This window comes from Hylaeus volcanicus, unplaced genomic scaffold (genome assembly GCF_026283585.1).
Source record: "Hylaeus volcanicus isolate JK05 unplaced genomic scaffold, UHH_iyHylVolc1.0_haploid 12074, whole genome shotgun sequence".
NCBI classification, from domain to species: domain Eukaryota; kingdom Metazoa; phylum Arthropoda; class Insecta; order Hymenoptera; family Colletidae; genus Hylaeus; species Hylaeus volcanicus.
In genome coordinates, this window is record NW_026533060.1 from 13,709 (window position 1) to 27,811 (window position 14,103).

Consider the following 14,103-nt stretch of genomic DNA (forward strand, 5'->3'; position numbering starts at 1 on the left):
AGTATTACATTTTTTCTAAAAATCAGCCGATTTTACAAAATTTCGTGTTTATCGAAAACTGAGGGAAATGGAGCACTTTGGTTTTCAGATTCGTATTTAAGATACGGAACGCTGTAAGGATTACCCAGTGGATATTACAGAACAAAATTCGCGTTGGGCAGTGTAATGGGTTCTGGTTGAAATGTTAAGATGCTTTGGAAAAAAAGACGACGGAATGGTGTCGACAAATTACGAAAATGCAAAATTGATTAATTCGATGTTACAATTGCTGTAAAACGTTATTATTTTTTAATAAAGAAAAAACGAAGAGAACTTATTGCTCGACTCAATACGTATAACAGAAGTATTTCATGTTACCTTAATAAGACCAGGCATAACCTTCGACAGGTGAGGCTCTATCGCATCTCGACCCCAATGTTCCACTACTTTGTGCAGCATTTTTATCGCTCCCATGTTCAGAGGATACGGTTCGGTAGTAATTATAGTTGATACTAAATGAATGATTGGTTCCGGTTTCAGAACCATCGCTATCGTTGCGGCACATTTTTCTGCCATCCAAAAAATCTATTCAACACAACAACGAACCATTAATTACAACACTGAACTGTTGAGAACAGGTATTTTCATTTATTAATGTATACAATTACTGAAGTTCTCGTGTTGCCGCTGCTAGAAGTATCTTGTTTCTGGTCGTCCAATTTGTATACGGTAATTACTTTCAAAACAAGCAACTCAGGATACACGGAAAAACTGTCCACAAGGTCTGGACACTTAAGCATATCGATTAGCGTCTGAAGTACTTCCACTTGCAGTTTCTTGCTATCGTTAGTCAGACTATCTAGTAACGTTTTGAGTATTTTCCTAAAAAATGAAAATAAGAAATTAATGTTCTTATAATTGCGATTGCAACGTGTACATAAATGTAAAAGAGCCTACTTGAAATTTTGTTTCATGTACGAGGCGTCTCCTTCTCGAATGTACTGCTGAAACTCCTGTAGAGCTGATACTTTTTCTTCAGTAGACCTTGTCTTCGACCGCAATATCTTAGTTATATTGTCTAAATTTTCTGGCCTGCTTGCCAAATCAGGCGACGACCCTGCAATAAATCTTAAATAAATTAAACGGACTGTCGGGTTAATGGAATGGTAAGCAATTTCGATAACACAGAATAGTATAACGTACCGTGTGTTTTGTAACCATTATTTTCCTGAGGTAGGATTAAGTCGCCCGCAATAGTATCACTCGAACCATTCACCGTAATGTTTGTAACCGATCGTCCTCTCTGTGTAGGCGAAGAAACGGAAGACGATCGACCCTGATAGTACCAAAACGCAATACAAACTACTGTATTGTATAGATGATATTGGTCATTCTCAATTTCTTATGATGTCGAAGATTTCGTTACAAATGAAATATGATGTAATCAACGTAAGATTAAGAAAGAGGGGAATTGAGATTTTATGTAGCATTTCTTAAACAAATTAAGCAATTTGAATTTGCTGCTTTTCCTATTCCAGTGGAAATGGACTATACAAATAAATTTGTATTTCCAAAGATATTAATACGTTGCTATTTAGTTTCAAGTTACGTTTTCTTTTAGACTGAAAAATCGTGTTCGAAATTTAAAAATTACAAATAAATTCTTATTTTGCAAAATTTGAGTTGATTGTTACTCGAACATTTCCTTCACAAGATAAGTTTGCCGCTAGGATGGGAGTATTTTAATTGACATCATAACAAGCTGTTAAATGTCGCTATACTATAAAATACATTCGCATCTTTCTTTATAATGAGCAAAACTATAGACAGAGAGTCTTGTTTTATAATAATAATTTATTAAAACTAATGTAAAGAATTACAATCGTTACAATCAATAATTATAGTTTATCGAAACATTCGTTGCAATACAAATTATACTTACTGCCAGTCAAAACTGACAATAGGTAGGTTCTAAAAGACCAATAATAGATGAACGTAATCATTGAACGAGTATGCGACTTAAAGTACTCGACTAATTTACCTGACCAATGCTGCACCATTGAAGTGAAAAACATTTCTGTAAGGCTACCCAAAAGCAATGAAATTAATTCGTAACTATCTTATGTTAAGATATTCTAGAATAGCATTTGCTGCAATGGATTATTATCCAAATATACTGATTCGTTATGTAATACGTAGCTGTATTTACATTTGTTATTTCTCTCACTTTTGACATAAGATAACAATGTGCGAATAGATACGACTGTTTAATAATTGGAAAAATTGAAATAAATTGTAAGTAGATTACGAATTTTATGTATTTGTTATGTATGCTAATATGGAAAACATACATAAAATGTAAGCAGAATATATTTCATAAATTAATATAACAATACAATAGAAGCTTGATTAATGGTAAAAATTACGGTTGAAATTCATGTAATAAATGAAGCAATCCAATGAGCTATAGTCGCACTACTTATGGCTTATAAATAGTGTTTCCAACTTTGGTCGTTGCTCAGTCACCATCTCCTCTTGTTGGTGACACAATTCAACGAGGCTTTCGGGCAATAAATATGGTTTTTCTGTATTATAATTTCATTTTGCATAAGTACATATATTCTGCATGCGTTTAGCATGTTTTCAACTCGCATACGGTATAAATACATAAAATACATAGTCTAGTTAAAAGCAATATCGAAGGGCGGGGACCAATCTATGGCTACCCTCATTCTAAGATTAAAATACCGTCAAAACTCTCTCCATCAAACGAGCAACAGAATATATTAAATTCACATTAAAACATCTTATTATACGCAACTAAAAATTCCGAGTACATTCATTATATTAATATAGATATTGGTAAAACTGTAAGATAATAGTAATATTATTGAAATTCCTATGAGACATGCCAGAGTTGTTTGTAGACTTCTTATAAATAATATAACGTGAAAGCAGTACGATCGAGCGCGCATGAAACACCCATTCTTTTATAGAGGATGCTTTAGCAAAATGCGTTCATTTTCTCAGATTTTAACAAGCAGCAGTTAACTCGAAAAATGCAAAATAAGAATGTGTGTATAATCTACATATTGGAAATACGACTTTTTAGGCTAAAAGAAAATTTCGTCTGAATCCTTCGGGATGAAAATAAAAACAATAACTTAGTAAATTACCTATAAAAGTAGGAAAAAATAATAAAATCTCTACATATTTTAAACAAATTTTCTACCAGTAAAATAATGACGAACCTTGCCTGATTATATGTAGAATACATCATATTTCAATTTCCACTTCATGTCAATCTCAAAGGTTATCAATTTTGCGCGGAATGACCCTATCTACCAATAACTAATCCGACGAAAAGATGTACTCTGGTGACTACTCCAAATAGATACAAATTGAATGCAAGTTGTGCAAGTTACTATTTATGTACAGTGACTTACACATTCGTTCGCCCATATCTATGACATTACTGTCTAATTCATTGTCATTACTATAAAATTAATTTGGAAATATTTAATATTAAAATGTCAGGAACACATAGTATTGGTAATAAAACGAAAATGTAAACTGCTTCTAAATTAACGGTAGTTAAAGTGTCAAGTGCCAGCCAGCGCGATTCCGCTCGCAGTATCGAAAGTAGATTTGGTAGGCGGTTGTACTAAACTAGAGTTTGTGCTACCATAAACGTATAAGTATTGTGCCATTTTTCGACCAGACTTTTGGAAAGTCGAACAGTTATTACTGAATCATGTAATTCACATATATTTACACATTCGCCGATAATATATATGAATTTTATACGTAGCATCTAATGTATTCTGAAAAAATAAAAATGTTAATTAATTTATATTTTAATCGCTTGTATTCGCATAAATTTTGTAACTCTAGTTGTAAGACAAAGAATGTCGCCATGGTCCTAGATAAAAAATATATTGGATATATGTGAACGAATTTGTGAATCACTGTACAATAATTACATACAATTCTTATGAATAAGTAAATAAAAGAAACTATACAAAGATTTCAATGTCTCGATTCTTTTGATCGATACTGAGGCTTCTTCATAGGAAAAGAATGTAAGCTGTGTCCTTTGGATACGATACTTCAACGTTTCATAAGCAATACAGCTTTCTTTTGTTTTCTTGTGGGCCTCTATAGTCCTCAACAGAGACATAGCAGACCACTAAGGTTCCATTGAGAATCATGTTTTTATTATCAGAGTTCATCGTCTAGCCGAATTAAAAATATATTATCTATTTTTTTACCGAATTACACAACGTGAGACCTTCCATTTTTTCTTCCACGTCAGCCATATTACTGATCCCACTGTCTTTACTGGTGGTTGCTCTTTCTAAACGCTCGAAACCATAATTCTGAATTTCTGCCGTCGTGCGTCTCAACGATCTGTAGGAAGGACTTCAAAATTAAAACGACAAAGAATGATGAGGTATCGGTCCCTCGGTTCAGAGATACGGAAATAACTTACTTGTAAACCTCCTCCAAGTTCTCATCGGCATTATCGACGTCGCCTTTAGGTTTCGAGCGTGCCGGTGAACTTTGTGCTCTGGGAGGTGGTGTACCAGGTGACGCTGGATTACTCGAACCCGAGGATTTTCTCAGATGATTCTGAACTAACGGAAATGCTGCCTCCTGCGATGTCCAAATACATTAGAAAAAAAAGTAAGAGTTATTCTCCGTTTCGTCGTAAACTATTGCAGAAATAGTTGATAACGGTAAACTTTACTTGATAATGCTTGGGTAATTCACCCAGTATCATGGTCACTTTCGGGGGGTTTAAGTTATACAATGATATGACAGCGTTTTGTGCATGTCTCCTGACATCTTGGCTTTTAACGTCATTGGACCAATCGAGTAGCCTCGCCAGAGCTGACCCTGCGGAGTTGTTAAGCGCAGACGGTTCCGCCGATTCTGCGATTTGCGTAATGAACGTAAGCGTGGCTACCTTTACACGAGAATTCGGCGTTTGTGTCGGGTCCGTCAAATACCTCATCACTGCGGGCAGGAGTTGTTCTCCTGGGAAACATTCTCTACAAAAGTAAAGGGATTCGAACGGTTATCGAATACAGCTCGAACGTTAGCTCTGAAATTCGTTCTCTTTGTCTCACCTGACAACATCGAGTGTCTTATGGATTTTTGCTTGTATGGAACCAAGTAAATCGGTACCTAATTTGTTCATCAGTCTCGCGCACAACACGTACAGCCAATCGCCGAGATCTTCGTTATGGGTAACTACCAGTTCGTTCAGCGTGTCCAAAAATAAACTGAACACTTTTGTATGAGAGTCCATAAACATTTTGGTAAAGATGTCCGTCACTTTGCGTAACTCGGTCGCCGTGAGTGTGTTTCCGTTCGATAGAAAATGCTGCAATCCCACTAAACCTTCTTTCCTATCTCCCCAATGTTTATGCGCACAATTTTCAATAATTTCCTTAATGTCCTGGAAAGTAACGGTTTTGTTTACACAAGAATGTGCATCGTAAAGTAATCGCGGCAACGAATGTGAAGTTTTATTCGAAACGTGGATAGCAGAGACTTTTCTTTCGTATGTATTCGGCAGAAGAGTATAGTATGTAAGGTATCGAAGGTATTCGCATCGAGTAAATGTGAATGAATATTAAATTTAACAAACCTTTGGGATAGACTGATCCCACATATCACGATACAGTCTTTGTTGAGAGCCACTCCATGAGAACGACTAATGGGTAGATGGACGATGGACAGATATGGAGAACAGAACGGCGCATCGCGTTAGTCCAAACCAAACAAATACGCCGCAACAAAACCAAAAGAAAAAACCAGACATGCGTTATCTACACTGTCGTAAGATGTTGAAAGCGCTGCTTTCTTAAGCTTCTCGCCTGGAATCTACCCAGCTAGGGTAAAAATCCGCGAAACGATATACAGTGGGTTCACAAAATATTTGTACGCTCAATTTTGTTAAGTTATCTGTCTATAAAGGAATGGTGTATGTTTTAGAGCTTCGGTAAACACATAAACAGTATAATTCACATATTTATAGTACTAAATAAATATTGTAATTATAGTTTTTTAATGAATGGTTAAACACTCATTTCGAACATCCAACAGAAAGTAATTGTCTTCACTAGAAATAGACTTATACATATAATATACTTTCCACGTATGAAGTAAATATTAGGCGAAATATTAGACGATTAGAAGAAATATTAGTAAAGTGAAATTTAAAGATAATTCTTGTATATTTAGTCACCTACACATATGTCATTTTATTTTATTATTATTTATTATTTTTATTTGAACATTATATTAATATGTATAATGTTGTTATTATTTTATTTATTACTTTAGAGATAAAAATTAAACCCAATAAGTTTCTCTGTAAACAAAGATTGAGATTTTATTATTCTATTAGATTAAATTATTTACAATATTTACATACCTGTAAATAAAGAAACGACAATTAAAGTTTATAATTATCCCTTCCTTATTTACTTTATTTTTTATCACTTTATTCTTTAACTTTCCTATTTAACTTTTAATTCTTTCTATCTATTTATCTATTCCAACACGTGGTTGTTATACAGGGTGTCCCAAAACTCGGGGAGGAGCCGGAAATGGGGGGTAGCTGAGACGATTCTGAACAACAATTTCCTTTGCAAAAATGTCGGATGGGGCTTCGTTAAGGAGATATTAAGCGAAAACCCCGACCAATCAGAGCGCGCGTACACCGTTGGAGCGGCCGCGGTAGCGTAGGCTACGCGCTAGGTCGATGCTTCGATGCACGTCGAGTCACTTGTTCATTTCCAGCTGTTGAAAATAAACGTTCGCTTTTTACTTGTGTCGCTGGAATACCGAGACAATTTCTAGCTGCCTGTGACAATATAGGAAATCGCGGTTGGTTCTTCTTCCACTAATCCATAATATCTGTCCCTCGCGGTACAATACATTCTTTAAAATAATTATGGATTTCTTCGTTCTTCCGGGTTGTAAATGTTTCGGCCTTTATTTCAGGGTTACCTAAAGTTCTGTGGAAAAACGCTGATAATTTCGATTTTTGGATACCTAATCAATAAATGACAATGTTAAAACGAATTGATGAGATAAAAAAAGAGATATTTTATTCATATATGTATAGTGTATACTATTCAAAACTTTCCACTTGTACTACAACTTGGAAGGCTATCATCATCCTGTTGTCTCGAAATGTTCCTATTGAACGTGGTACCATTTTCTAGGAGTGAAATTCTATCACTGAACATTTTATGCATTTCGTGCTTTTCAGCATGATCTAACAAATAATCTTTAAATCTGGGATCCAGCATCATGCTGAATATGTAAATATAATTATTTTCAATAATTGGCTGAAATCTTTCCTACAAGTAAAACATATTTCATTTAATATCATTTCTTTTATGCGCTGTTTAATGCTATTTAATTGCAATATTCCATTAAACAATTTAACTTACTTTTAATGAGTTGTGAAGACTGCTCGCAATATTTAATATTATCGAATCGCCCGTCGATTCTTCCAACACGTGCAGCAGGGCAAAGTAAATGGGGTAATATCTTGAAATTGTCGGATACGATTCTCCGCTGAGGTCCTCCGTTGCATCTTTAAATGGTTCTAGTACCACCGTTACCGCCTGTAAAAAACTCCATTCCTCCGCGTTCAAGTTCTCCGGTATCTCTTCTCCGCATAAAATTATATTCAAACTTTCTTGCAAGCGCAAAAATCTTGCGAACATTTCATATGTGGAATTCCATCTTGTGTCCACTTTCTGTATCAACTGTACTGGAGTACCGTCATTGTTAATACTTTTTTGTACTGTTACTAATTTTTCCTTTGCTGTTGTGGATTTAGAAAAAAATGCAACAATAGTACCGCATTTTTTTCTTAATTCTGTATATTTTGCAAAATGTTTCATGGCCGATCTAATCGCCAATTGCAGGCAATGTCGAAAGCATGGTATTCTGGTCCAATTATTATATGTATTTATTGCTTTTGCAATATTGCGCCCATTGTCGGTCGTAAAAAACGCATCTTTTGTTAGGTCGGAATGCCTTATTACAATTTAATATCGCACTTTGTATATATTTAAATGTATGTTTCTCCGGAACATGTTCCAAACTTAACATAAAAGTTTTTAATTCAAAATCCGGCGTTACATAATGAACAGTCAAAGATATGTAACTTTGCACGGCTCTCGACGTCCAGCCGTCCGTAGTAAATGAAAAGACAGTATTGCCTGTCATTGCTGATATGAATAAAGGAAAAAAAAAAATACAATGAAGTAAATTTCAAAGTAAAATATGATTATTAAATTACGTGCTATTTGTACCTGCAGAAATTTCGTTGCCAACTTGCACTTTCGTTTCCTCAAACATCTTAGCCAGCGTCGTCGACAAGGCTGTACGGCGGCAAATCTCGGCCCATCATGCATGCAATTGCATACGTTAACTCCCTTGCTCTGTTTGAAGTCGGCTCCAAGAAGGTTGGTGCAGCCGTTTGTACTCTGCTGGTCCCAGCTTCCGATGTCGCCTGGAGTATGACCGAGTGCATCGTCCTTAAATGGCGCAACAAGGAACTGGTGTTGCTGTGTTTTATTTTATACTGTTTGTGGCAAACGTTGCACTCAGCTGTGTTCGGCTGAATTTTGTGAAAATGTTGCCAAACATCACTCCTGCGTACACTTTCACAAGCACTGTTGCACGTGGCAATTACATTTCCTTCGTTCCCACTCATAATTAATAATTAATTCCAAAAAAAAGCAAAATTAAAAAAATAAAATAATATTACAATCTAGTAGAATAAAATAAAAAAGTGAATTAATATAATATAATAGATTAATATAAGAAGTAAAGTACTAACTAACTAATTAACTAACTAACTAACTAAAAACTAACTAAATAAGTTAAAAAGAAACAAATAATCTAAATAATAGAATGAAAAGAATATAATAAAGCACAAAATAAAATGATATACGAAATGATATACGAAATAAAATGAAATAATTATAATTGCGAATTCCGAAAATGTAAGTTAAATCACTGTGTTGCTCGAACCACGATTGACTGAAGACTGAGGACTAAGGCCAAACTAGACATGGTTACATGCAAACATTTTCCAGGGGTTCCCGCTTTCCAAAAAATTCAGAATGTATAAAGCACTGTGTTCTTGAGACATCTGGTTGCTGTAAAACTCTTCCGACTGCGAAGGACGACACGACGCCGACGATGTCGATGTACCAAAAGGTCTTGCTATTGTCTATTGCCGTTCGACCACCCATAGCTCTCAAGTTGAGCATATAAAGCCAGTTTATTGTAGGAATCATAAATTAACATTTCACGAGAAAGTTGTACGTTCTAGAATAATAATTTACGTTTCTAGAAGAAAACTTTGTACACGGGACAGCGAAACAATAAATCGACGTTGATACTGCATTTTTTTGTTAGTTTAAATATTTTAAGAATTTAAGAGAAATAATTGTTAGAAGCTATATTATAATTCTATGTCAACCACCCATATCATTTGCAAATTTGCGTGCTGTTCGCAACTCTGTACAAAGTTTCTGATTTCATCAAATTTGCAAATGATATGGGTGGTTGACATAGAATTATAATATAGCTTCTAACAATTATTTCTCTTAAAATCTTAAAATATTTAAACTGACAAAAAAATGCAGTATCAACGTCGATTTATTGTTTCGCTGTCCCGTGTACAAAGTTTTCTTCTAGAAACGTAAATTATTATTCTAGAACGTACAACTTTCTCGTGAAATGTTAATTTATGATTCCTACAATAAACTGGCTTTATATGCTCAACTTGAGAGCTATGGGTGGTCGAACGGCAATAGACAATAGCAGGACCTTTTGGTACATCGACATCGTCGGCGTCGTGTCGTCCTTCGCAGTCGGAAGAGTTTTACAGCAACCAGATGTCTCAAGAACACAGTGCTTTATACATTCTGAATTTTTTGGAAAGCGGGAACCCCTGGAAAATGTTTGCATGTAACCATGTCTAGTTTGGCCTTAGTCCTCAGTCTTCAGTCAATCGTGGTTCGAGCAACACAGTGATTTAACTTACATTTTCGGAATTCGCAATTATAATTATTTCATTTTATTTCGTATATCATTTCGTATATCATTTTATTTTGTGCTTTATTATATTCTTTTCATTCTATTATTTAGATTATTTGTTTCTTTTTAACTTATTTAGTTAGTTTTTAGTTAGTTAGTTAGTTAATTAGTTAGTTAGTACTTTACTTCTTATATTAATCTATTATATTATATTAATTCACTTTTTTATTTTATTCTACTAGATTGTAATATTATTTTATTTTTTTAATTTTGCTTTTTTTTGGAATTAATTATTAATTATGAGTGGGAACGAAGGAAATGTAATTGCCACGTGCAACAGTGCTTGTGAAAGTGTACGCAGGAGTGATGTTTGGCAACATTTTCACAAAATTCAGCCGAACACAGCTGAGTGCAACGTTTGCCACAAACAGTATAAAATAAAACACAGCAACACCAGTTCCTTGTTGCGCCATTTAAGGACGATGCACTCGGTCATACTCCAGGCGACATCGGAAGCTGGGACCAGCAGAGTACAAACGGCTGCACCAACCTTCTTGGAGCCGACTTCAAACAGAGCAAGGGAGTTAACGTATGCAATTGCATGCATGATGGGCCGAGATTTGCCGCCGTACAGCCTTGTCGACGACGCTGGCTAAGATGTTTGAGGAAACGAAAGTGCAAGTTGGCAACGAAATTTCTGCAGGTACAAATAGCACGTAATTTAATAATCATATTTTACTTTGAAATTTACTTCATTGTATTTTTTTTTTTCCTTTATTCATATCAGCAATGACAGGCAATACTGTCTTTTCATTTACTACGGACGGCTGGACGTCGAGAGCCGTGCAAAGTTACATATCTTTGACTGTTCATTATGTAACGCCGGATTTTGAATTAAAAACTTTTATGTTAAGTTTGGAACATGTTCCGGAGAAACATACATTTAAATATATACAAAGTGCGATATTAAATTGTAATAAGGCATTCCGACCTAACAAAAGATGCGTTTTTTACGACCGACAATGGGCGCAATATTGCAAAAGCAATAAATACATATAATAATTGGACCAGAATACCATGCTTTCGACATTGCCTGCAATTGGCGATTAGATCGGCCATGAAACATTTTGCAAAATATACAGAATTAAGAAAAAAATGCGGTACTATTGTTGCATTTTTTTCTAAATCCACAACAGCAAAGGAAAAATTAGTAACAGTACAAAAAAGTATTAACAATGACGGTACTCCAGTACAGTTGATACAGAAAGTGGACACAAGATGGAATTCCACATATGAAATGTTCGCAAGATTTTTGCGCTTGCAAGAAAGTTTGAATATAATTTTATGCGGAGAAGGGACACCGGAGAACTTGAACCCGGAGGAATGGAGTTTTTTTTACAGGCGGTAACGGTGGTACTAGAACCATTTAAAGATGCAACGGAGGACCTCAGCGGAGAATCGTATCCGACAATTTCAAGATATTACCCCATTTACTTTGCCCTGCTGCACGTGTTGGAAGAATCGACGGGCGATTCGATAATATTAAATATTGCGAGCAGTCTTCACAACTCATTAAAAGTAAGTTAAATTGTTTAATGGAATATTGCAATTAAATAGCATTAAACAGCGCATAAAAGAAATGATATTAAATGAAATATGTTTTACTTGTAGGAAAGATTTCAGCCAATTATTGAAAATAATTATATTTACATATTCAGCATGATGCTGGATCCCAGATTTAAAGATTATTTGTTAGATCATGCTGAAAAGCACGAAATGCATAAAATGTTCAGTGATAGAATTTCACTCCTAGAAAATGGTACCACGTTCAATAGGAACATTTCGAGACAACAGGATGATGATAGCCTTCCAAGTTGTAGTACAAGTGGAAAGTTTTGAATAGTATACACTATACATATATGAATAAAATATCTCTTTTTTTATCTCATCAATTCGTTTTAACATTGTCATTTATTGATTAGGTATCCAAAAATCGAAATTATCAGCGTTTTTCCACAGAACTTTAGGTAACCCTGAAATAAAGGCCGAAACATTTACAACCCGGAAGAACGAAGAAATCCATAATTATTTTAAAGAATGTATTGTACCGCGAGGGACAGATATTATGGATTAGTGGAAGAAGAACCAACCGCGATTTCCTATATTGTCACAGGCAGCTAGAAATTGTCTCGGTATTCCAGCGACACAAGTAAAAAGCGAACGTTTATTTTCAACAGCTGGAAATGTAGTAGTTCAATCGCGAGCACGGTTATTACCGGCTAATGTCCACGAATTATGTTTTCTACACGAAAATTTAAAATAAATTTATACTATATACGTATAGGAGGGTGTCCACTATATATTTTTTGGGGGATCATGCGATAGTGCTTTTCGAGGCGAATTCACTAAGGTTTACTGTATTCACCCGATTTGTATTTGTTTTCAAGATATAACTCTTCGAAATTTACTCATTTTCAGCGGAAAAATCTCGGTTTCAGTTGCAAGTCGTAAAAGCGATCCTATTGTTACTTACTCTTCGGGCCTGACGTTCCGAGACGTAGACCCTTGTTATCGGTTTCAACAAACAGAATCAAGCAGAGCAACAATTTGACCGCTTTTATATCTTGTCATTGAAACTGAGACTTTTGCGCTGAAAATCAGTAAATGTCTACGGGTATAATAATAAAAATCGGGTAAATACATTAAAGCTTAATGAATTCGTCTTGAAAAGCACTATTGCATGATCCCCCCAAAAAATATATAGTTCCATTTAAAGAACGAAACATCAACATTATATCTCTTAAATTAATAACATAACAAAAATATCGTTTACGCTACAATAAAAAGCCCATTGTATTCTGCAAATTACATGTAAACAATTTTTCGTATCACCAATAGTTATTCAGATATGCGTTTGTAACACTTTAATGTGGACACCCTGTATAAGCTGTTATATTTGAAAATGAAAGAAGTCCATTTTGTCATGTATCGAGATATTTAAGAGTTTACATTTGAATTAATTTAAAAATATTGGCAAACGCTAATCAATTCGAGTCATGTTTTTAACATTATAATACACCTTTTAAATTTTATTATAAAGTAGTAATTATTAAAATTATTTAAAAAATAAACGATTTTTTGAGCTTCAATAGGACTTATGCAACTTTGAAAAATAACATATTATACAAAATAAAAACAAAAGGAAATTTAGGTCCATATTTTTATAGACATTAGTTTTACTGAAATAGATTTTTAATGCGTAAACTAATAATTAAAATAAAGACATTTAAATATACGAATAACCATATTTATGATATAATAATGTTAATGTTTAAATTATAATAAATAATATGATATAAATAAACAAGTGTAAAATGTAAATTTATTCGTTAAGCTAAGTAAAAATACAAAGAAATTAAATTTTCAACTTATTTCTCCTTTACAGGTAACATAGTGAAGTATTCATGATAAATAGGTGGTATGTAAGGCTGTAATGTAAACTCATCATATCGTTGTATTTCTTTGTTTTTATACTACTCTAAATATTCTTATTTAACCTGCAAAATATAATATTTATTTTCTTTGCTGCTTCAGCAGTTTTAAACTCTTGCTTTCTGTAGTGACGTAAAAGTACTCGAATCTCAAAATTTTCAATTATTTTACTAAAACAAAAAAAAAATTAAACCATCAATAAATTAATGTTACTAATAATTAAATATGAAAGAGATTTTTAGAAGCTACAAAATAATATATAACACTTGCATACAAAGTAATTGTAACGACTTCAAAATATTGCATAATCTAAAACAACTTAAAAAATGAAAAAACTTTTTATTCACCCTAATAACTTTACACTTTACACCACAACTCAATCGCCTTAACGACATTCATCGAGTATCGGCAGCAACTCATCCGAACTACGATCTTTTACGAACTCGTCCGAACGAGTTACGAGTTACGAGCCGGGCGAGGCAGTCGAGCAGCTCGAGTCTTATCGGGCCCGGGCCGCCCGTCTCGGGGACCCGCTCGAGTCCGCTTGAC

General features: G+C 34.3%; 1 protein-coding gene across 12 annotated transcripts in view; it reads right to left on the reverse strand.

The window, feature by feature from the left end:
- Positions 1-14,103, reverse strand: part of LOC128882554 (CLIP-associating protein 1-A-like) — a 49,870-nt gene that overhangs the window by 7,137 nt on the left and 28,630 nt on the right. For 11 of the 12 annotated variants that reach the window (XR_008458464.1, XM_054134178.1, XM_054134182.1 and 8 more), the window contains 9 exons: positions 5,636-5,701; positions 5,112-5,443; positions 4,730-5,033; positions 4,472-4,635; positions 4,251-4,389; positions 1,183-1,315; positions 937-1,096; positions 648-861; positions 358-564 (listed from right to left, as the gene is read on the reverse strand). Coding sequence is in view for 11 of the 12 variants with exons in the window: in XM_054134178.1 (XP_053990153.1) it covers positions 358-564; positions 648-861; positions 937-1,096; positions 1,183-1,315; positions 4,251-4,389; positions 4,472-4,635; positions 4,730-5,033; positions 5,112-5,443; positions 5,636-5,701 (1,719 nt within the window). In the remaining variant the exon portion in view is untranslated. The remainder of the gene's footprint in view (positions 1-357; positions 565-647; positions 862-936; positions 1,097-1,182; positions 1,316-4,250; positions 4,390-4,471; positions 4,636-4,729; positions 5,034-5,111; positions 5,444-5,635; positions 5,702-14,103) is intronic. The other variant, XM_054134183.1, reaches the window with a different exon arrangement.